Genomic DNA, 22,207 nt, shown 5'->3' with positions numbered 1-22,207 from the left:
TTCAGCAGTAAACATGCTTGAAAAATCTTACTCCATCTTTTACAACACCTCTGACTGATAAAAGGAAATATACATTTGGATTGTTGCTGATACCCTGCCAAAGGAAGTAGCTCACAGAAACTCTTGGGATGGGAGAAGTGCATCTTGAGAAAACAAAGTAGCTGCTGTTCCACAACAGTTCCAGCTGCTGCAGGCTGTCCTCACAAGTTGCAGTGGTGAAATGTCTGTCCAGCCATAGACATACCTTTTTACCTTTAAGGCTGTTATAAGGAATACAATCATACATAATTGGAAAGCATAAACAAAACCACAAACACAATCAAAGATGTCAGACATCACCTTCTAAAATAGACTGGACAGTACAAATACAAAATAATTCCTGCAGTCACCTAAAAATAGGAAGGGCGCCTGTACTTTTAAGAGAAGACTACAATTCTCAGAACAGTACCAGAGGATTCATTACTGTCTTTTCTCAACTTGAATGCAGGGAGCTGTTGCAGAACATCAACTACTCTAGCCCCTCTAAGGGATACTTCTTCCATCCCAGACACTTCATTAGAAGCTACCTCCCCTGACACTGGTTTCTGCAATCATTGCCCAATCATTACCCATAGTACCATTTAAGTTACAGCCTTTGCGGTCTGTGTTGGAGACCAAAATCAGGTAACAGAACAAAAAAACAGGTAAAAGTTAAGCAACAATGTTGCTGCAACAGCTCTGTGATTCTTTTAAATAGAATACTGAAGCCTTCAGGTTTATTTAAAGGAAAATTAGAATAAGAAATATAACATCCTTAGCTACAGTAAAAACCAACAACACAGCCCATTTAACAACAAATGATTATTTGCACATAGTAGTAAAGCAGTTGCAGAAATTGTACAGTGATAGCAGCAAACAATTTTGAAACAGTATGACTTGCATAAACATTTAGAAGCATTTTCACACAATTTTATTTCCCTGCAAAACTGCTGGCTCACATATTAATGCTTTAAACAGATCTCTGAAGTTGACTGTACTTTTTTCAGTACACAGCTCTGCTTATGTGAAAATAGGGGAATTTAGAAGTGTCACAGCAACATGGTATCTCTTTCTAGCTATCTCCCTTTTGGTGTTTAAGGATGTGCTATGCCCTAAGCTATTCTTCACTGGTCTGTCACCAGTTAAGACTTTAATCTACAGCTAAACATTCTAGAGTAAAAGAAAGCTCTGTTGGTTGGTTCTAGCACTGATATTTTGCTGTCACCTCTTCTCAATAGCTGAGTGGCAGAGGCACAGTAAAGAAAAAAAAAGGGTATTTTGAGAAGATGTTTTTAAGGTGGGGTAGTAAAGGAGGATACTGTTTGCCCATTTGCCACACAGTTCTTTAAGTTAACCTGATCATCCCAAAACAGAATTAAAACACATGCAAAAAATTGCCTTATCTGAGATCCAGGCTTGCCAAGAGAACACCTGTAAGACATAAACTGTGGGTGCATTGTTGTTCCTCATCTGTAAATGCAAAGTACATCTATACCTGTTCCAAAAATGCAAAATCCCAACCAACCAATCTGACTTAGGTTACAAGACAGCCCAGTTATTCTGAGTGTATACCTTTACTTCGCAGAAGCGGGTTAACTTCATTTCTGACTAGATATTGTTAATAACAATATGGATCCAGCAGTTTCTGCCTATTCTCTACCATAAGAAACAGATAGTTGGGGTACAAATTCATCTTCAAAGCTGCATTTTGATTGCGATTAGTGGCAACTACAGCATCCTCATAGGCATGAAGTTTCTTCATTTTTCTTAAAAAGGAATCTCATGCAGACTTCACTCTTGAAAAGGAGATTCCAAACATTTCACATCCTTAAAATATCACAAACCTTAGTAGAAAGGAGAGCTCAAAACAAAACAGACAAGTACTTTGTAACAGTGCTATCAAATTAAAGATGTCTCTGCTCCAACATTTAATGGTTCTAAACCATGACATTAAATGAGTAGCCAGGCTGAAAAACATAACCACTCCTAAAATATTTCTGTAATTCAAGACCAGCCAGAAGTGCTACCATAATAAATCCAATTGGTAAGCCTATTAGACAATGTATCAAATATCTAACTGGGAGATGGGTACCTCCATATGAAGTACATTGTAGCATGCTTAAAAAAAAAAAAAGTTACACAATACTGCAGTAACATATTAGAACTCATTTGTGTTGCTTCAGTTTTTAAACAGTTAAATATTATATGCGAGATTTCTTCTCTCACCATGCTTTCTTTGAAATAATTTTTTTTTAATTTAATAGCTATACTCTGAATCAATCTTTAAGCCTAAGAAGCAGCAAAATCAGAATTCTTGCAATGTTATACCTGGTAATGCTCATCTGATGGCTCTGGTGTATAACAGTTGACATCCAACACTTCAGTAGGCACCCATGGTAACAAAACACACTTCCTGATCAAGCGATCTGTTTCCCCATAAGCATAATCACGAGTCACTTCGTCTGCAGCAAAACAAGGAGAAACGCTTGAAACTGCCTTTCATTCTCCACTGAACATCTTCCTCATGGCATATCACATATATGACAGTTGAACAGTTAACACCACAACTTCTGTTATTTAAATATAAAATCATAGATAAATAAAGAACTACATTAAAAAGCGTATTGTTTAGGATGCAAAAATTAGTCTGAAACTATTAGTCAAGAGAGTTGGACACTTATCTCCTCCACACGATGGGGGCATAAGGTGGCCCCCAACCATGATTACAGGAGTAAATCTTTGGCCTGGCATTTCCCAACTTCCAGTACTTGAATTTCTGACTCAAAGCTACAAACAGACTTTTAAGGAAATTTTATTAAACTCTCAGATGACTGAATCAGTAGTTTCACTAAGACAGTGATGCAAGATTTAAGTTCTCTGTCAATAAAACTTCAGCGACATTTTTGGACTGATAAAGGCCTCACATAAATTACAGAATTATCAGGCAGAGAACTTTTAAATTTGATAGCATTACAAGTATGCCATCATTTTGGTCTTAAAATATTTGTTCTACTGTGAAGTGCTCAATGATTTGTAAGAATATGGCCTGTCTTCTATTGTGAGCTTAAAAAAAAAAAATATATATACTCAGACACACACTTACCACCAGTTTCAAGGTCTCTCAAAGGCCAGAGAACAGTGTAAGCAATTTGTTGAGGCATATAAAACAGAGGCGCTGTTGCAAAAGTAGGCTGATCTGAATGCTGAATGCGTGATCCAAATTCATCCATGATGTACCAGACAGGAACCTTCTCCTCTGCAGTCTGTACAATTAAAGAGTGAGACATCCTGCACATATCAACTGGTAAAAAAGCACTGCAAGACAGAAGGCCCTGGCAGCACCCCCTACACCATTTCTCTGTTTCCTACTCTAGCCAAGACTGTGAGCAGGTGCTAGGTACAAAGTAACACTTCCATCCCTACAACTCTGAGGCTAAGCCAGCCTAGCATCCAGCCACTGCTGGGAACAGCCTGTTTCCATCTCAACTGCACAGTCCCATCCTCTTTGTTATGCTACTGCTATTGCTTACCAGACCTGCTTCCCCTCTACCAAACTAGCCAGTTCAGGGAGCTAAACCAGCAGAATGCTGTTTGGTTTTTTTTGGTAGGGTTAGTTTTCCTGCAGTTTCTATCAGAACCAGTTCACTACAAGGACGAGCTGGAAGTTTACAGCTTAAGAGTAAACGAGACCAGAACTGCCCCTGCAACAAGAGCTGGCTCTAAGAGTGTTGAGGCTGCATCACCAAACTATCCCCTCCTGCAACACTGGTCATGATAAAATGCTAAATGAATGAATAAACCTTAAATTGCTGGCTAGCACTACTGTCACCCTTTTACAGATGCAGAAATGGAGGCACAGAGATTAGGCTTAAGGTATTCAAGCAGCCCAAGGCCAGAAAGGGGAATAGAAGACAAATTCAGCCACAAGTTGAATTAACTGTCTTCCAGGAAAGCACTTTTCAAGTGGTAAAACAAATAATTCCACCTGACTCACAAGCCATTCATAACAAGAAGATGGGAAACAAGGACATAGGATAGGAAGATGGAGAGATACTGTTCAGATCTCCCTTTTATTTAAAGAAAAAAAACACAAACCAAAAACACTAAGAAAAAAAGAAAGCAGTCACAACTAATCCCTTTTTCAGGGATTTTTCAGGTCTGATACTACTGTGAGCTAAGCTGATACCTTAATTGATAAAGGTGTCCACTCCAGGGAACAACCTCAAGCCCCTGAGTTAAGAGCTTGTGATGGGTTGACCCTGGCTAAACGCCAGGTGCCCACCAAAGCCATTCTATCACTCCCCCATCCTCAGCTGGACAGGGGAGAGGAAAATATAACAAAAAGCTTGCGGGTCGAGATAAGGACAGGAGAGATCATTCACTAATTACCGTCATGGGCAAAACAGACTCAGCTTAGGGAAAATTAGCTCAATTTATTACAAATCAACCAGAGTGAGGTAATGAGAAATAAAACGAAATCTCAGAACACCTTCCCCCCACCCCTCCCTTCTTCCTGGGCACAACTTCACTCCCGGATTTCTCCACCAAGCCCCCCCCAGCGGCACAGGGGGACAGGGATGGGGTTTACGGTCATCACACGTTATTTTCTGCCGCTTCACCTCCTCAGGGTGAGGGCTCATCACACTCTTCTCCTGCTCCAGCGTGGGGTCCCACCCACGGGAGACAGTCCTCCACGAACTTCTCCAACGTGGGCCATTCCCACGGGCTGCAGTTCTTCACGAACTGCTCCAGCATGGGTCCTTTCCACGGTGTGCAGTCCTTCAGGAGCACACTGCTCCAGTGCGGGTCCCCCACGGGGTCACAAGTCCTGCCAGAAAACCTGCTCCGTGGGCTCCTCTCTCCACAGATCCGCAGGTCCTGCCAGGAGCCTGCTCCAGCGCAGGGTTCCCATGGGGTCACAGCCTCCTTCGGGCACCCACCTGCTCCGGCATGGGGTCCTCCACAGGCTGCAGGTGGAGATCTGCTCCACCGTGGACCTCCCTGGACTGCAGGGGTACAGCCTGCCTCACCAGGGTCTTCACCACGGGCTGCAGGGGAATCTTCGCTCCGGCGCCTGGAGCATCTCCTCCCCCTCCTTCTTCACTGACCTTGGTGTCCGCAGGCTTGTTTCTCTTACATGTTCTCACTCCTCTCTCCGGCAGCTGTTTCTCACTCTCCCAACTTTTTTTCCTTCTTAAAAATGTTATCACACAGGCGTTACCACTATCACTGATTGGCTCGGCCTTGGCCGGCAGCGGGTCCATCTCAGAGCTGGCTGGTATGGGCTCGCTCTCTCTCGAACACAGGGGAAGCTTCCAGCAGCTTCTTACAGAAGCCACCCCTGTAACCCACCCCCACCCCCGCTACCAAAACCTTGCCGCACAAAAGCAATACAGAGCTGCAGGTTGGTCGTGTTCACACTGCTCAGAGTTAGCCCTGCCCATTCTGCACAGGGCTTGTCCTGAAGAATTTGCCTGTCTTCTCTTTAATCCAAAATACTCACAATAGCCTAGGAGGTACACTGCAGCCCCTATAAAAGTTTTTAACTGAACCCCGAGGGTTGTATTTCCCCATAAATGGCACATATGCACTTGAGGGTGTTTGAAGACTCAAAACCTGCTGGTACAGTGCTGAAGGACTACGTAGGCCAGAGGGACCAAACGTGGTGTGGTCTTATCCACACTACCTAAAAGTAGCAGTCCTTGGAGTAAGCTATGCCAAGAAACTTAGGCTCCATCTCGAAGCTAGTTGGTTCTCACCTGAGGGTGAGCTAATATTTACATAGTACAGCCAATCAGTTGCCAAATACAAACCAGGAAGTTAAGTTATCTGACAGTGTAGATATATCCCCGATATGTAAAGCACTCTACACAGGTAAGGAAAACTGTGAGCACAGCTGAGACACACACTTTTTTGTGAGACAGTTGATTCATGAGAGGTTCTTTCCTTCACTATGAGAAAGTTTGAGCAGAAAAAACTCACATAACATACAAGCAGATCTTCCATCTTCTAGCTCCCTTCTTTTGCAGCAGACTCTTCCCCTCTCTATAAAAAAAACCTCAAAGTTCTCATCAGAAAGCTGGTAGCAAGCCACTGTGCATTTTAGCTCTACGTGGCATTTGCTCTCCTTCTAAGTACAAGTTTATTCTGAAATACCTGTAAAGGGCCTTTTTTGTATTGAAAATATTAACAGCCATATATCGAAATGTCTTCACTCAGGATTGCTCAGAACTTTTTAGCATCCTAATTAGGCTTTAGATACTTACCCCTTGAGAAAGCTGGTAGGTCTGATTGTATTTCCACATTTCCCGCAACACTTGCTCAATACTGCCCTCATCTGGGATCTCTCCGTGAAAGTCGACTCCCATGAGATTTGTCATTCTATGCAGTAAGCCGGGTACGTGAAGCAGCTGCTGGCGGGCATGTTCAACACGGTAAGTCCAGGCATGGTCGATGAGGAAAATGCTTAAAGAGAATTTTGGTAACATTACAACGGTATATTTTTACACATATATAGCCAAATGTTCTGTGAATAAGAGCTACATTTCCTTGTAGATGGTTTGATAACTAAGTCTTCTCTTACTCCCAAAATCACTCCCAGAGCACACATGGTGACATTACAGGTTAGAACAACTTCCCAGCAGTATCTTATACTCTGCTTTTGTTCTAGAAGGCTTATTATGCATTAGTTAGTATTGCCATGAAAATGGGGAGCAAACACATAACAGGGCACTTAAGTTTGTAAGCCCGGGTCCCTTTAAAGGCTGGGAACACAAGAGTTTCTTCCCTTTTGATCATTATTAACTCCAGTGCATCAACCTGATATTCTTGCCCGAAGAAGGAAAACAATACATTATTTTGCAAACCTTGTTAGCCATGAGCTCTGTGACATCTACCATCATCTGTAAAACTAGGTGGAGGGATCTGATCATTAAAAGCCTGTATCATTTGCTATTAAAAAAAAAAAAAAAAGATTAAGTTTTTTTGGTTGTTTCTCCTTGGGTTGTTTGGGGTGTTTCTACCCCCCAGTCTTTTTAGAAAAAAGTGCATTGTTTTAAAAGAATTACCAATCTAACCCAAAAGAAAAATCACAACTGGCACAGCTTCCCTTGACAAGTTTAACCCTTGTTTAGGCTGCATGATTTTTACAGAAAACACATAGCTATTCAAACAGAAGGGTTCTCCACATTTGGTTATATCCTCTTACTGAACGAAGTCAGAGAAGAATCTGAATTCTACTTGCTAAAAAAAACCCAACACAACAAACAAACAAAAAAACCAAGCCCACCCCTCCCAAACAAAACCACCCCACCACCCATATTTCAGAAAGCTAAAAACAAGTCAGCTGTCACGTATGCTGAGTATCCTTGAACAATTATTGTATCTCAGATTCCACATACAGAAGAAACCTCATTTAATCTTAAAATTAAAGACTCCGGAGAATGCTAAGGTCAAGCTCTTTGGAAATCTGTTAGCAAACAGGTGCGCTGGTGCTCTGCTCCTACATTCCCACACATCCGAATGCTGCAAGGAAGCCCAAGATTATCATAGGAGCTGTTTTGAACTTCAAGTGTGTTCTCAGATTTAGAAAGGCAATGACTTAGCTTAAAGCAAGCATGTAAAGGCAGATACCTATGCTCTATGCTGGTTTTACTCATCAAGGCTAAACTTAGATTTTTTTAGACTTTATATGTTTATCTAAGACCTAAAAAGTAAGAAAGTTCTGGAAGAACTTCTGGAAGAAGTTTTATAGAACTGAGCAGAATTGGTTTTAGATCTCCAGCAGAATTGCCTTCATCTCACTGCCACTTATTTATATATGACAAATAGCCTGTTCCATGTTTGAAATCAGTAAGAACACAAAAAGCTGTGTGGTAACACTAAGTTGTTTCTTATGGTACTTTCTTCTAGTGTTATAGCTGCATACTAGTCTCATATTCATGACAGATAAGCTGATTCTGAAGAAAGCCAACAGTAACTTGATGTATTCAATTATATACACGTGCAATCACATGATCATACCCTTGAATTATATTTTAGCCAACTGGCAGAAATGTAATAGTCCATGGATCATTACTTTGAAGCTGCTTAGCACCTCCTTAGCCTGAGATTTGTGAAAGTCACAATTATTTCTTCATTTCTTTTTTTTCCAAAGGCACGCAGTCTTGCAGGTGCAAAGTATTGTTTTGTATTGTTTTGTTTCTCCACAATTCATTTCAAGGTTGCCTTTTCCCTATTTTCTCCCTCAGTTTACTAAAACCAATTTCTAAGCATCTTCCCGCATGATTTAAAAAGGAATGACACAACCACGGGAGATTTGAACGCGGCGTAATGGCCAGCAGCATTCAGTCAGCGGCGAGGCCAGCAGCAGCAGCGGTAAGTTGGTGGCTAAGCACTAGGTTGAGGCGGACCGGGAGGTTCCCAAGGCCCAGGAGCGCCAGGGAAGAGTGGAGGGACCCAGCGGCTCTCGCGAGAGAGGCTGGCGCAGCGTGGGCCTTGCCAGGGGCAACCACGGGAGATTTGAACGGCCCTGAGGAGCGCAGCGCATCAGTTTGCGCAGGCAGGGCGCAGCCCCCCCTCTTCCCAGCTGGAGAAGGCTACTCAAGTGGTGGGTGTCAGCCCAGAGGGAGACCCAGGTATGGTTGCCACTCAGGTGAAAGCCGTTGTTATGAAAAATATGGCAACGCAGACAGAGGTCCCACGTAAGCATGCGGCTGTCCAGGTCTCTGGCTGCAGGGAGTGCCTGAGTCTATCACAAATGATGGAGGTCAGCGGGGACACCTCTTGTGTGAGGTGTGACCAGGTGAATGATCTGCTCGGCCTGGTGGTAGAGATGAAGGAGGAGGTGGAAAGGTTGAGGAGTATCAGGGAGTGTGAGAGGGAGATGGATTGGTGGGCCCACACCCTGCCATCCCTGAGGCAGAGGCAGCAGATGGAGGCTCCGTGAGAAGCGGAGGTTCCCCTGCCCTCCTGCCACCAGACAGGAGGGGACCTAAGAGATGGAGGGGAATGGATACAGGTCCCTGCTCGGGGAGGCAGGCGAGTCCCCTCCCGGTCTCCCTCACCTTCCCAGTTGCCCCTACACAACAGCTATGGGGCTCTGGAACTTGAGGACCAGGCCAGTGAAGATCAGGGTGTAGATGAAGCCCTAGCTAGGAAGGTGCCTAGGCTCAGTTGGGCAGCCCCACGCATCCTCACATCCTCTGAAAAAAGAAAAAGGAAGGTAATTGTCATAGGCGACTCCCTTTTGAGGGGGACAGAGGGCCCAATATGCAGACCTGACCCATCCTACAGGGAAGTCTGCTGCCTGCCTGGGTAAAAGACTTTACCAGGAAACTCCCTGGTCTGGTTTGGACCCCTGATTATTACCCATTGCTGGTTGTGCAGGTTGGCAGTGATGAGACTGCAGAGAGGAATCCAAAGGCAATCAAAAGGGATTGCAGGGCACTGGGACGATTAGTAGAAAGATTGGGAGCACAGGTAGTGTTTTCCTCAATCCCTTCAGTGGCAGGGAAATACACTGAAAGGAACAGGAAAACACACCTGGTTAATACGTGGCTCAGAGGCTGGTGCCATAGGTGGAATTTTGGGTTTTTTGATCATGGGGAGGTTTACACGGCACCGGGCTTGCTAGCGACAGATGGTGTCCAGCTGTCTCAAAGGGGTAAGAGAATCCTTGCTCATGAGATGGCAGGGCTCACAGAAAGGGCTTTAAACTAGGTTCGAAGGGGGTAAGGGATAAAACTAGGTGCACCAGAGATGAGCCTAGGGGCAGCGTGCCGATGTTAGGGGTGGATTCAATAACCCAGCTCAAATGTATCTATGCCAACACACGCAGCATGGGCAATAAACAGGAGGAGCTGGAAGCCATCGTGCAGCAGGACAGATATGACTTAGTCGCCATCACGGAAACATGGTGGGATGACTCCCATGACTGGAGTGCTGCAATGGATGGCTACAAGCTCTTCAGAAGGGATAGGCAAGGTAGAAGAGGTGGTGGGGTGGCTCTCTATATTAGGGAATGTTTTGACTGTACAGAGCTACATGATTCTGATGACAAGGTGGAGTGCTTATGGGTGAGGATGAGAGGGAAAGCCAATAACGCAGATATTGTGCTGGGAGTCTATTATAGACTGCCCGACCAGGTTGAAGAGACGGATGAATCATTCTACAAGCTGCTGGCAGTAGTCTCAGAATCGTGTGCCCTTGTTCTCGTGGGGGACTTCAACTTTCCAGACATCTGCTGGAAATACAACACAGCAGTGAGTAAACAATCTAGGAGGTTCCTGAAGTGTGTGGAAGATAACTTCTTGACACAGCTGGTGGATGAGCCAACCAGGGGAGGAGCCTTGCTAGATCTGTTGTTTTTGAACAGGGAAGGATTGGTGGGAGATGTGATGGTCAGAGGCTGTCTTGGTCTTAGCAACCATGAAATGATAGAATTTTCAATTCTTGGTGAGGCAAAGAAGGTGATCAGCAAAACCACCACTATGGACTTCCGGAGGGCAAACTTTGGCCTCTTCGAGGCACTGGTTGAGAGAGTGCCTTGGGAGATGGTCCTGAAGGGAAAAGGGGTCCAGGAGGGATGGACATTCTTTAAGAAGGAAATCTTAAAGGCTTAGGACCAGGCTATTCCCATGTGCCGCAAGTCAAACTGCCGAGGAAAATGACCGGCCTGGCTGAATGGGGAGCTTTTGCTAGGACTCAAGGAAAAAAAGGAGAGTTTATCATCTCTGGAGGAAAGGGCAGGCAACTTGGGAGGAGTACAGGGATCTTGTTAGATCATACAGAAAAAAGCTCAGCTAGAACTAGATCTGGCCACTACTGTAAGGGACTACAAAAAAAGTTTTTACAAATATGTTAACAGTAAAAAGAATCCCAAGGAGAATATCTTTCCTTTAATGGATACAGAAGGGAACGTAGCAACCAGTGAAGAGGAAAAGGTCAAGGTACTTAATGCCTTCTTTGCCTCAGTCTTTAATAGTGAGTCCAGTCATCCTCAGGGTACTCCACCCCTTGAGCTGGAAGGTAAGGATGAAGAGCATAACATACCCCCCCTTAATCCAGGAGGAATTAGTTAGGGACCTGCTACACCACCTGGACATTCAGAAATCTATGGGACCTGATGGGATCCATCCAAGAGTACTGAGGGAACTGGCAGAGGTCCTTGCCAAGACACTCTCTATCATCTATCAGCGATCTTGGTCAACAGGGGAGGTCCCAGAGGACAGAAGGCTTGCTAATGTGACTCCCATTTATAAGAAGGGTCAGAGGGAGGATCCGGGGAACTACAGGCCTGTCAGCCTGACCTCGGTACCGGGGAAGATTATGGAACTGTTTGTCTTGAGAGCACTCACATGGCAAGTCCAGGATAAGAAGGGGATCAGGCCCAGTCAGCATGGGTTTACGAAAGGCAGGTCCTGCTTGACCAACCTGAGCTCCTTCTATGACCAGGTGACCCACCTAGTGGATGAGGGAAAGGCTGTGGATGTTATCTACCTCGACTTCAGCAAGGCCTTTGACACTGTCTCTCATGGCATACTCCTTGAGAAACTGGCGTCTCGTGGCCTGGATGGGTACACTCTTTACTGGGTGAAAAACTGGCTGGATGGCCAAGCCCAGAGGGTAGTGGTAAATGAGGTGAAATCCAGTTGGCGGCAGGTCACAAGTGGTGTTCCCCAGGGCTCAGTGTTGGGCCCTGTTCTGTTTAATATCTTTATCAATGATCTGGACGAGGGGATTGAGTGCACCCTCAGCAAGTTTGCAGATGACACCAAGTTGGGAGGCAGGGTCGATCTGCTTGAGGGTAGGGAGGCTCTACAAAGAGATCTGGACAGGCTGGATCAATGGGCTGAGCCCAATCATATGAAGTTCCATAAGGCCAGGTGTTGGGTCCTGCACTTCGGTCACGGCAACCCCATGCAGCACTACAGGCTTGGGGAAGAGTGGCTGGAAAGCTGCTTGGTGGAAAAAGACCTGGGGGTGCTGGTTGACAGCCAGCTGGATACAAGCCAGCAGTGTGCCCAGGTGGCCAAGAAGGCCAATCACATCCTAGGCTGTATCAGAAATAGTGTGGCCACCAGGAGCAGGGAGGTGGTTGTTCCCCTGTACTCAACACTGGTGAGGCCGCACCTCGAGTCCTGTGTTCAGTTTTGGCCTGCTCACCACAAGACAGACATGGAGGTGCTGGAGCGTGTCCAGAGAAGGGCAACCAGGTTGGTGAGGGGCCTGCAGCACAAGTCTTATGAGGAGCAGCTGAGGGAGCTGGGGTGGTTTAGTCTGGAGAAAAGGAAGCTGAGGGGAGACCTTATCGTTCTCTACAGCTACCTGAAGGGAGGTTGTAGTGAGGTGGGTACTGGTCTCTTCTATCAAGTAACTAGTGATAGGATGAGAGGAAATGGCCTCAAGTTGCGGCAGGGGAGGTTTAGATGGGATACTAGGAAAAATTTCTTTGCTGAAAGGGTTGTCAGGCATTGGAACAGGCTGCCCAGGGAAGTGGTTGAGTCACCATCCCTGGAGATATTCAGAAAGTGAGTGGACAGGGTACTTCAGGACATGGTTTAGTGGGCATGGTTAGTGGTTGGACTCGATGATCTTGAAGGTCTTTTCCAACCTAAATGATTCTAAGATACTTGCACTGCTAGTACCCTTTGCAAGATGTGCCTCATAGCATGCACCTTTCCTCAAACAGGCAGCTATGTCTTATAGTAAGAAAAGAGGATTTCTGAATAGGTTCAAACAAGTTTTAAAGCAAACTCTCTGTATGATTTTAGGGCTTAAGACTACCCAAAGACTGAATACTAGTTCTGAAATCACTACTCACCTATTGGGATTGGAGGCTTGAAGCCCATTCTCATTTGTTACAATAACTTTGAAACATGGTTCATTTCCAGGATTTGGTTTCTTTTTAAATTCTTCTTCCATTTCTTCATCACCTTCTTCCTCCTCATCTGCCTCTTCTACTTGCATTATCCCAAAGTAGTCACCAGCATCAAATACCTGAGATAGAAAATGCACAAAATATCAAGCAGCTGGTTGAGGCAGTACCCTGATACTCATTAATGCAACACTAAAATGCACTTGTAGACAATGTTGACCTGCAATCTGATAAAAATTGGCATTTTTAACTTAACAGATAAGTGAACAACAGTATTTATTCTTTCACATTTAATGGAGCAGTCTGTCTGGGAAGTTTCTTTAGTTAATATTGGCAGGAAGCTTTGCTGGTTTCTTTGGTACCAATAGGTCTACTGATGATCATCTATTAGTTTAACTCCTCATAAAGAATTTTAGAAGCTGAAAACAGAATACCTTTGCTCAACTTTGCTAAAACCAAGAATTTAAGACCTGCAAAACCAGGTGTTACCCAGGCACTGCAACTATACTAAAGTACATTAAGGTCCCTGAAGAAAAAGTTTTTACCAATCGAGTTCTGAACCAATTAAGAAATCTCAGCATGTTTCCCCCTCTCCTCTTTCCCTATAAAAGGAACTGCCTGTGCTCGCTCATCCCCAATGAGTTAGAAGATTCCCTATAGTGCTGCAAGTTAAGGTCTATACACTTGCCTCCACTAATGTGTTGAAAGGGGTTTGTTTACATTCTTGCCTACTCTAGATGTAACACCTTCATCTAGAACCTACATAAATTAAAGTAGGTTACTACAGAAATTTCCCTTCTGCCCAAAATCTTGCCAAATGGTGGGCTTGCATAGCTTTTGCAGAACCAAGACTCTGCTGACAACTTTTGTTATTTCAAAGTGAACATATACTTTTAAGAAAAAAAAAAGTGTAAAGCCTCAGAAGACTTACCAAAATAACTCCCTCTGAAAGGATTTGAAAAGTCACTCATGCTCTATATAATGAACCAGGCAGGAGCAGACAAATCATTTGCCTCAATCTAATCTCACTAGAAAGTAGCAGGGAGGGAGAGAGACCTAGAAGCGTGACCTCTAGAGTTACTGGTTTAACATGCCAAGCCCAGGTACACCTAGCCTCTGACGCCACATTATTAGAAGTCATTACTTCTGGACATTGACAACTTACTAGCTATAAAATCCCAGCGGCAGCAACAAGCTTTTAATTGAACAAGTGAGTGTTCCTTCAGGATAACTATTTCGGCTAAGCCTGAACAGAAGGGTAAGGAAATCAACTCCCTATGTGTAAAGCAAGGCCACCTAGACAAAGCAGATAGAAGCCCAAAGACATCTAGCAAGGGGGTAAGACAGCAGGGAAACACCGCCTACTTCAGATCTTAAGCCCACAGCACAGCATCATAGACCAGATCCAAGTGGAGAAGTGCCTGAAATTCCCTTCTGAGGAGCAGGGGATGGTATTTTCCTTTGGGCTGAGGGGTGGAAAAAGAAGATGCTAGCAACATGTTCGCTAACTCCACATAAACATTTTTCTTAAATTTATTTTGCAAACCACCTCACTGGAGATTAAAAATACACCTATTTCTTTTTTTTAATCAGAAACTGACTTACTATCCTCCACTTCAGCAGGCATCAAAATAGCTAGCAGTTCTAATTTGTTTCTAGTTTTCCAGTTTTGCTAGAAGAGAACATTACTCAATAGTAAGCAATATCACAACCTCTTGTTGTTACAACAGTAGCCACCAACGTTTCTTTAAGTCTCTGCTCGGTTGCCTGCAAAATTCATAGTCATTCATGTAACTGCAGGCAGGTCCCAGCAAAAGCAAGAGTCCTTCCTTGTGCAGCCATCAGTGGTGTTCACAATTTATTTTCCTCAGGTTAGCTCCCAGCTGGATCAGCTCCCTTATCTGGCTCACTGCACAAGTGCTAATCCCAGCCCACAGTAGGCAGCAAAAAAGTGCACCAGGGCACATGCACATTCCATTCCTCCCTGAAGTGACACTTCACTGCTCGATCAAGAGCTGTCCTCATCAAGCTCATTAGCTGTGACTGGAAGTCATTAGAAAATTAAAACCGTGAGTGTGATTCACTGGAGTCCACTTGACACCTTCTACAGTATGGCGCTATGTATGCTTTCTACACTTAACATTTGTCTTAAGGAGTCTGTAAGAGGTGAGCCAGCTGCTGACTTGGAGGTTAGCCTTCACCCACCACAGGCTCCAACTGTTTACAAAAAACGCCCATGATGAATGTTAATTTCAGGTCCTTGTACAACTAAAGGAAGTTGTTGGCTTTATTTTATTAATTATCAACTCAAGACCTAAAACTGAAGGTAATCCAAATCCTCTAAGCCAAAGTTTTGATCTCTCCCTCCCACACAGCATCAGTTGCATGAGATTGTACCAGTTGCAGTTAGCAAAAACTCTCCACTTTTAACACCTTTTCAGCAGAATTATGCTAAAAAAATTTCTCCTTGAGAATTTATGACCTTGAAAAGGTGGATTGGGTGTAGTCATCTGAAGCAACTCACACTTCTTGGAGCAGCAGTGCAAGACCACCTTAATCAGTGGCTTTTTGTGAGGTGGTTGTTTTTTTTAAATTCATAATTGATAATGCAAACAGTTCAGTAATGAACTGACCGGTTTGGCAGAAGCACCTGGTTGGCAGTGTGGACACACACAGCCTGTTGAGCAGGCGGATGCCACTGCTCTCTTTTCTTCCTCCCTCCCTCTGAGTCTGTCACACTGTGAACCTGGTAACACAGCTGCACCATTAAAGTAATCTTCAGCTACTTAAGGCAAATATCAGCTGGAAAAGATCACACCACCAATTTGAAAAGTATAATCTTTTGCTTGGAGCAGAATAGGGAGAACTCACATGAAGTACTCCACCAAAGTAACAATTTCTAGAAGACAGCAACACATTTCCATGGCACAACTATTTGCAAGAAAACATGCTTGGGCAAAATCCCTCCCTCTTCATATTCAGGTGCAGTTCCAACCTAACAAACCCAATGAACCAGAGACTGTGATAACAAAGCAGACACGTCATGACAATTACCACGCACAGGCATCTTCAGTGAATACTTTTAGGCACATGGCAAACTGCTCTGAAGGCCACAGGTAGCCTCTGAGCAACAGCTTACCCTCCCCTGCTCTGGAAAATAAAGTCTAGTAGTATTGATCATGCTGCATTCCTTCCAGTAATTAATTAAAAGCCTCCATTTCTAACTGGGATGAAACTCTAAGCAGTCCTTTGCCAGAGACATTTCAGGGCCACAAAAATCTTGCTGCAATACACAGAAGCCTGCCTCAGCTTAGCATATGGCTGGAATAGAAAAAAAAGATTATGAATAAAATTAGATGCAGGTACTGTGTTTCTCGGGCTTATAACCAGGCTATACATAGTTTCTTCAGTAATGTAAGAAACAACCACTATATTGGAAATAGAATTTTAGTGTTTATAGTAAATTATTACAAATGCATATGTTCTGTTTTTCAAGTTTCTGCCAGAAATGCAGAACAATTTGCCTCCCAACAGACACTGAATGCTAAAGGCAAAATAAATACATAAAAGCAGATTTCTTGATCTAGCAGATATACCATGTTTTGAACAAGCAATCCAATTTAACTCATGGTTACATAATGCTCTCAGAAGGAAACCTGCTCCAGCAGATCTCAAGGTAAATGGAAAAAACTAAAAACAAAAACCCTCCACTTCTCTCACAGGCTTTAACATACACATAGGAGGGAGGGTGCATTCACTCTGTATGTTGAAGCACGTGTGTGTGTGTTGGAAAACAGCTGCCTGGGCTGGGTTCTAGAGGTACTGATGTAAGAGAGATTTTTATCTATATTATGGATGCAAATTTTCCAAGTTCTGTGCTAGAAAGTTTTAATCTTTGCAACAGGTTAGAACAACTGAAAAATTCCTCCCATCTTCACACATGAAACAAGGAGACTCATCCTATGCTCCATGTTGCACTGATTACTAGCCCCCCCGCCCCTTATTCTTTATTACCTAGACTCCCAAAACATTTTCATCCTTTCCCTTCACCTCCTTTGCTTTCTTTACTGCTGCTCCTCCAGCTACTCCACACAACCCCATTCTAAGTAAGGTACTGTAGCTCTATCTCTACCTTCTCAAGAGCTCATCCCAGTTGACCACACTCCTCACTGTAATTTCCCAGTCTTCTCCATATTCTTCTGCTCTTCTTCTGGATAAAACCCAGAAGCTGCAACAGTAGAGACAAGCACCATCAGCAGCCTAATTTATCTTTGTAAGTACATTGAAATCATTAAACCTCTCTTTCCACGTGCACTGGAACACTTCGTACAAAAGAGCACGCTCAGCCACTGCAAGCAAAATGAAACAGAAGCAGCAGCCTGCCACCTTAGGGCATATGCTTTCTCCATCCTGCCTTTCGCCATCCTAGCCTCTGTAAAAAGATCAGGACCATGGGTCTCCTCTCACTCTATTGTCTTACCTTCTAAATTTCACACCCCCAACAATGTTGGTAACATGCAAGGGTTTCAGCCACAGGACACACATCTTTTAAGCCTGCATTTTGTCACAGGACAAGTCCACAGTTTGCCAGCTACCTCCAGCTTTCTAATACTGGCATACAGCAATGCAACAGCTTGCAACTTCAGTTTTCCTTACCAGCTTTACACTGCCTTCTATTTCATCCTGTTTCAGTACATCCCTACTCATACCTTCCCATTTAAGCAGAGCAGTAGATGTTCCCTGCTCCAAGTCACTCGTACATATGCTTGCTAAGAGAGGTATAATATAACAGGAAGTTTGTGACTGAGCATATGCTTGAGTTAATGTAGATTTATTATCTCTGTAATACACATGTATTCCTGTTATTAGCAGTACCAGATACACAACAGTTAGAAAGCAGCAGGAACATATTCAGACCCTTCCTGACTGTATGTGCTATAAACACTTCCCTCCTGTCCCAACTTTAAAGTTGAGATGGGGAAAAGAAGCGTTCAGGTAATTAGAAATTAGTTTACTTGTACACAGGTGTTAAACTACAGTCCCCTCACCTTCCCCACTGTCCTGTATTTCCTGTTCAAATTTCTCATCCCATCTCACCTGTTTCTCTACTGTTCATCATGCCCTCCTGCACCCCACTGCTAGCTCCCTTCTCTCCCCATACCTTGAAGTTCCCATCAGATCTCTTTCTCTCCCCAAGACTGGAAGTTCACCTCATTCTTATTTCCTTCTCCAGGTAGACTCCTCCAGACTCCCTGGAGCACTCTCAAGTCTCCAGACAACTAGTTTCAGGTTGTGCCTCTTTCCTGCCTCAGTTCCTTATTCCTTTACTCCACCAAATCCAAGTCAGCTTTCCTCAACACTGAGCCTGGCTGCATATGTGCAAAATGAAAAAAATTTCTAAATTCAACTTGTGTCTTTACAAGCTCTTTGTTCAAAATGACTCCTTTTCTCAACTTTGTCTCCCTTCCCTTTCTCATCACAAAGCTCCAGAGAGCAAGTGGATGGTTGCTAGAAACGTGGGTGAAAACGGATTCTCCATCCCGGAGTGTGCCTGTGCCCCTACACTCCCTTTAGTTCAGAGCCATGTCCAGAGGCTCCTGGTGTCAGCTTCAGCTGAAATACACCCAGCCTCTGCAAAGGGATGGTCTGTACGCTGTCTGGGCAGGGCTACAACAGGGGAACTCAAAAAGGCTCACAAAGGCCAATGTCCCCAAATTTATGTCATTGCACGTATGACTGTTGATTTTACAAAGGCTTACACCTTGCCCAAAGTTTGGCCTGATAAAAGTCACACAACGCCACCACTCTGAGATGCTCTACAAAGTGGTTCTTGCATTGTTATTATTTTAACCATTGCCAGAACATTCTTCTACCACCCTCCCTATTCTCGGAAAGAGCTGAACAGCTTTTACTTGGATCAAGAATAAATGAACAAACCAACCAGCCGAAAACACTCCCAGAAAACAGTCTGAGACAGGTAATTCGTGCATATGCAAGACGAACTGAGTTAGCTCTGCACACAGTTATAAATGACTGAGAACAGGGTAGACCAGTGTGGAAGCGAACTGGGCTGAAGGTTTTAGGACATACTAATCACCTCTCTCCAATATTGGATCTCCAGGAACCCCAAACGCTTTCAACCTTTATGCAGACAACAATAAGACGAAATCAGATACGCACGATACACCTAATCTCTTTTACGGTCCCAGGCTGCAGCTTCCGTAACACAACCGGCACGAAGCTTCCCCCCCCTCCGCTGCTAAGCGACCTCTTGGTTCTCTTCGGCCCGGCTCGTGTGAGGCGAGCCTGCCCCCCACGCTCCCCTCACCATCGCGGGGAAGGGGGGTTGCTTCGTACCCAGCTGGGGAAGGGAGGAGAGGGGACCCCACGCCCCACCACCGCCTCCTCACAGAGGGAAGCCCCTTCGGCGGGAAACACCGCGCGGGGCACCCTCCTGCCCCCGGCCCCGCGCGGTGTTTCCCGCCGAAGGGGCTTCCCTCAGCGCGGTGCCTCCCGGCAACGGCCCACGACCACCCACCTCACCACGCAGTTTACGGCACAGGCTCTCCCAGTAACGCGTCGGGACCCTCGACGCCCGGAGCGCGGCCCCATGCAGGGCCACGAAGGCCGACAGATCCTCCTCGCCGTCCCCCGACATGGCCGGGCCCCGCCGCTAGCCACCCCGGCGCAGGCCGGAACACAGCGAGCGGGGGCGGCCCCTGAGTGAGAGGGAGAGAGGGCGGGAAGGCGGGAGCTGCGCGCGCGTGGCGGGGCGTTGCCAGGGGCGGGGCTTCGCAGCGCTGAGGGGAGGTTGGAGCCGTTGGGGGCGGCCGTTGGGCGGTTGCTCGCGTAGGGAAGGGCGCGGGCGGTTTCCAGTCACCCCTGAGGAAAACGGGCCTGAAGGGAGGGCTTTGGTCTCCTGAGCAGGTGTGGGTTCTGCTCGTGCTTTGTTCTTCTCCTACCCTTAAGCTTTAATAAAATCACAGCATTCGTGGCTTGGTGCTGGCCACAAGATTTTTGAGTTTCCCAGTGTTTTGCAATGAAAGGACTTTTCGGGAAGGCCCGGGCTGTAGCCTCTGAAGTGGGTTATGGCTGGGGTGTGAGGCACCACAGGGGCTAACTGACAGCCACAGCCACGGGAAATGCTCTCTTCGAGTCATGTGCGCAGAGGAAAAACTGGCACCGCGTACGGCGTCAAACAGCCATTTTTTAAATTAAAGGCTTTTTTAATTTTGACAAGTGAATTTTAACATACAGGGCTCTCTTAAAAGTCTGTCAGTGTAAGCGGGAGGCGTGTTTTTTGCAAGCGCCTGTAGCAGGGAGGTGGCTTCCCAGTATTTTTCTTGGGTTGTTAGAAGGCATTTCTAAGAAAATCCATTCGTTCTCAGATTTTGTAGGGAATAGCCTAAACCAGTTTAATCCGAGGCTCCCTAAACATTTACTGGTAGCTTTGGTCTCAACTCGGGTATGATTATAAAGCTACAAGAGCAAAGCAAGGCGTCTTGACACTAGTGGCTGCTAGGAGCGCAGGCTGGGGCTTTGCTGTACCTGTTGTGGCTAGCCAAGAGGAGCTGCTGCTGCTGGAGTGCCTGCATTGCTCCAGGGACTGTGGAAACTGCTTTTCTTGCCAGCCTATCCTCAAATCAAGCCAGGATCCCACTTCAGCACTGCTCCTGCTGGCAGCATGGCACGGCGCTGGGAGGGGTGGCCTACAGCCCTGGAAATAAAAGGCAGGTTCTTGAAATAGGAATTTAGGGTCAGTAGCTGGTCAAGAAAGCCTCAAATTCACAAAGTGCCATCAGTAGAGAATGTACATGAATGCCATGTTGAAGAAACCTCTTTGCTCACTGCCCTGTCTTGTGTTTTTGGATTGGTGTGCTATATAACTACCCAGAGCAGCAATCCCTCTCTCCACATAATCACAGAGTTAGGAGGAGGAGGGTCTGTATATTAAAGAACTGTAATAGCTTGGCCAGGCACAGAGAGAGTAGAAAGAGATTAAAAATAATGCCTACATGCTGTAACTATACATCACCTTTCTGCAGCTGAGGATCTAGCACAATCTTCAGGTTGGATATCTGAATAGTAAATGCAGGCAAATCTTCCTCTTTGCCTAAGACTGTGCCTGCCTCACCACGTGCTGTGTTCCCACGCTTCCCCAGCTTTACTGGGATGTCACTAAGGAGACCTACCTGATTAAACAGCAGAAGATAAAAAAATAGTTGTATTTCCAGTGTTCCTTGACTGGGTTCCTGCCATGCTACTCTTGAGTTTGAGGATGGTTTTGCTAATACTGTGGTTTGGAAAAAGAGGATGGCCGTGGTGGTGATCTTGCACTAGTATTATGAAGTGTGGAGACTAGATCACTCACCAGTCCTCATGGGGATCTTGCTTACTGAAAAGGTTCCCAATGCCACCCTTCTCTCATTTCTTTCTTTGCCACAGACTCAATGCATGAAGGCATGTTATATATGCACACAACATGATACAGTTCTACACAGACTATATTGAGTATAGCAAGTTACAGGACTTGTTTTTTTTGCATAGATTTTGTTCACTGCACAAAATGTTGTCTCAAGCTGGGAGTGCTACTACTGCTAATTTGAACTGGTTGGTTGTTTACTTCTTTTTTGCCAGATGACTTCATAAAACCAAGAAAGTTCCCAGAAAATACATAATAATTTTATAGTTAAGTCAAACTTTTTAATTACCTAAAAAAAAAGTCAATCTTTTTTCCCTAGACAGACCAAGTAAGAGAAGTGGGACATATTCTTATTTCTTTGTTCAGTAGAGCCACAGTGATCATGCCCTGTCCAGAGGGAAGGGGAATGTGATTCTGTTCCAACATGAGATTTACGTAATTCTTCTCACCAAGTGCAGGCGGGTGCTTTCTCACTGCTTGTTTGCAATTCCACCTCACTTTGGATAGGAGTTCTGGCCACGGGCCAGGTGTCTGTGGTTCCAGGCTCTTCGGGTGAGTTTGCAGGTCTGGGGGCAGGCTACACCGCTGCTGATAAACTCTGAGTAATAATAGAACACAGTCAGAATCACTGGGGTTAAGAGTAGGTAAGACTCTGAGACACAGAAGCAACTGTCAGTGGGCTATTCCCTGAGTTTGTCTAACAGTTACTTAATGCAGTCTTACTCAACTGCTATACTTGGCAGACTACCCCACTTTTTTGCTGTTTTCCACAACAGGAGTAATTCCTGGAGCATGGAGCGGAGTCCAGCACTCACCACTCTTCTGTCACTGTTTCAGTTGCCAGGTGCACAGTGAGGCTCTTGGGAGCAATTGTTCCTACTCCATGGCGT

General features: G+C 45.0%; 1 protein-coding gene across 2 annotated transcripts in view; it reads right to left on the bottom strand.

Annotated features, from left to right (window-relative positions):
* The window catches only part of TTLL12 (tubulin tyrosine ligase like 12), a 35,160-nt gene extending 15,530 nt beyond the window's left edge, over positions 1–19,630 (bottom strand). The window contains exons 1-6 of one of the 2 annotated variants that reach the window (XM_075051862.1): positions 19,434–19,554; positions 17,028–17,123; positions 12,842–13,017; positions 6,285–6,483; positions 3,122–3,281; positions 2,347–2,480 (exon numbers count right to left, since the gene is read on the bottom strand). In XM_075051862.1, the coding sequence (XP_074907963.1) occupies positions 2,347–2,480; positions 3,122–3,281; positions 6,285–6,483; positions 12,842–12,987 (639 nt within the window). In that variant the 5' untranslated portion in view covers positions 12,988–13,017; positions 17,028–17,123; positions 19,434–19,554. Of the gene's footprint in view, positions 1–2,346; positions 2,481–3,121; positions 3,282–6,284; positions 6,484–12,841; positions 13,018–17,027; positions 17,124–19,433 lie in introns of both variants that reach the window. The other variant, XM_075051861.1, reaches the window with a different exon arrangement.
* Positions 19,631–22,207: the final 2,577 nt, after the last annotated feature.

The sequence above is a fragment of the Buteo buteo genome, chromosome 19 (genome assembly GCF_964188355.1).
Source record: "Buteo buteo chromosome 19, bButBut1.hap1.1, whole genome shotgun sequence".
NCBI lineage: Eukaryota > Metazoa > Chordata > Aves > Accipitriformes > Accipitridae > Buteo > Buteo buteo.
The sequence above is the reverse complement of the archived record's forward strand: the minus strand, read 5'-3'. Positions and strand labels throughout refer to the sequence as shown.